This window comes from Propithecus coquereli, unplaced genomic scaffold, assembly GCF_000956105.1.
Source record: "Propithecus coquereli isolate 6110/MARCELLA unplaced genomic scaffold, Pcoq_1.0 Scaffold45, whole genome shotgun sequence".
Taxonomy (NCBI): Eukaryota; Metazoa; Chordata; class Mammalia; order Primates; family Indriidae; genus Propithecus; species Propithecus coquereli.
The window spans coordinates 6,505,011-6,507,195 of record NW_012150285.1 but is presented as its reverse complement, the minus strand read 5'-3'; the positions used below and the strand labels follow the sequence as shown (position 1 = coordinate 6,507,195).

The 2,185-nt window shown below is 47.2% G+C and overlaps 1 protein-coding gene across 1 annotated transcript in view; it reads left to right on the top strand.

Annotated features, from left to right (window-relative positions):
• The first annotated feature begins 1,139 nt into the window (after positions 1-1,139).
• MTPAP (mitochondrial poly(A) polymerase) overlaps positions 1,140-2,185 on the top strand; it is a 20,907-nt gene continuing 19,861 nt past the window's right edge. Inside the window, exon 1 of the mRNA XM_012654845.1 lies at positions 1,140-1,424. Within this exon, the coding sequence (XP_012510299.1) occupies positions 1,140-1,424 (285 nt within the window). The remainder of the gene's footprint in view (positions 1,425-2,185) is intronic.

Sequence of the window (2,185 nt, the reverse complement as noted above, 5' to 3'; positions counted from 1 at the left end):
TTTTGAGACAGAGTCTCACTCTCTTGCCTGGGCTAGAGTGCTGTGGCGTCAGCCTAGCTCACAGCAACCTCAAACTCCTGGGCTGGAGCGATCCTCCTGCCTCAGCCTTCCGAGTAGCTGGAACTACAGGCATGCGCCACCATGCCCGGCTAGTTTTTTCTATTTTTAATCGTTTGGCCAATTTCTTTCTATTTTTAGTAGAGACGAGGTCTCGCTCTTGCTCACGCTGGTCTCCAACTCCTGACTTCAAGTGATCCTCCCACCTCGGCCTCCCAAAGTGCTAGGGTTACAGGCGTGAGCCACTGCGCCTGGCCTCCAGTGTGATTTCTTTCCTCTCCTTTGCACTTGAAATTACTCCAATCGGGTTTCCATATTTATTTCTCCATTAAAACTGCTCTTATTAAGAACAGCAGTGACCTCTACATTTCTTTTTTTAAAAACAAGTTTTTTTATTGTATATACTTTCCCGGGGGTGGGGGTGGCGGGGAGAGAAATGCGAAACTGAGTCAGTCCTATAAATCATTGTGCAGTCATACAAACCTATAAGGATGGTAACATTTTTGTGTTCAAAACCCACCTTTTGTAGAGGGCAAAGCAACAGCACTGGAAGTCGGACTTGGGGGATCTGACTTGTGCGCCTCATTGTTTCCTCTTCTGAAAATGGGAATAAACTGTGACGAGTAAGCTAAACTCTGTAAAATGGGAATATCACCACTTACCTCACAAGTAAATAGTACCGTGAGTTTTGAATGACACATACAAACGCTTAAATTCAGACCACGTTAAATTCTTTTTTGTATAAAGGCTAGGCAACTTTCGTGTGTGTCTAGACTCCTGACTCCCAATTCAGTGCTCCTTCCTCATGACCTTGCTCTCTGGCTCTATTCTCTGGGCGCTATTTGAAAGAGCAGGAGCCCAACAGGGCTCTTCATTTAGAGAACTGTAGGGAGTGGAAGCAAAGCACATTCGAAAGCTCAAACGTCTTGATTCTGGCCGCGACTTGACGTCTTCTTCTGTTTCTATAAAGCGAACGTCTTTCGCCTCATTTGACCCTCAAGGGCTCCCGTTCCTTTTTCTCCTCAGGGTGCATGCGCGGAAGCACGCCGACCTTTCGGCTCCGCGCTTCTGCTGCTCTGACAATGGCGGCGCGCGGCGTGGGGCTGTTGACCCGCTTGCCACTGTGTGTCCAGAGGAGAAGTGGAGTCCAGCGTCCTGGTTTCAGGCTTCTCAGTTGCCCAGGAACTGTGGCCGAAGACCTCAGGAGAGAAGAGCCGCTTTCGGGGAGCGCGGAGACAGGTGATGGCGCCGTGGCCTCGGTTCACTCTGTTGCCCGGTCCCACGGCGGGCGAGGGAAGGGGGAAGAGGCAGGGGCTGCGGGCGAGCGTGTGGCTTGTGGAAACGGCCGTGGAACCCTTGGCAAGAGGGTGAGGCTGTGTCCCGTCCTCCTCTGATCTCATTAGGGGAACTTGGAGTCGCGGTCGCTGCTGATGTAAAAGTGGGGTGTTTGTGACGTTTCTTCCGGGCGACTCCGGTGCACAGAAAGAAACTGTTTAAATCTCGGTGAAGTTCAAGTCAAGGGCACAGTTTGCTCGCATTTTACAATTTGGCGTAATAGTGTCCCCAGTAATAATAGTAATGCTACAGGAATCAGTTGCTTCATTATTCACATTTCTAATTTTGATACATTAGGTTTTTAATTTTGATACATGTTGCTAGAGGCCAAGTCCAGCCTGATGAATAACCCGGATTCCTAGCTCCTAGACCTAGGGTTTTACCTATGAAATTTACTGCCGATTACTTTATTCTTTTGTCCATTTTGAGCAAAATCAGTCTGGTAACTGATTTACATGCACTGGAACTGGCCGTCCCGCGGACATTCTAAATTTCTGTGCTGCTTTGTGTATCAGGAAGTTCACTATTATTGAACCCCCCTTGTGACCCAAGAACGTGTGTATGGCATTTACAGTTCTTAAAATCATCTTGCAATAGATGTATCACTGTTTCCGCTGTACAGATACAGAAGGAGGTTCAAAGGGCTAAATAACTTGTGCAACAATACCTTAGCTCAATTTAGACCTTGAGTCAAGCTATCAGACAAAATGTATTGATTTCTGTTATTCCTTGGAGCTATAGTTTTAAGAAATGAAGTTATTTCTGGGAACAGTTCTAAAGTATGCTGAAACAA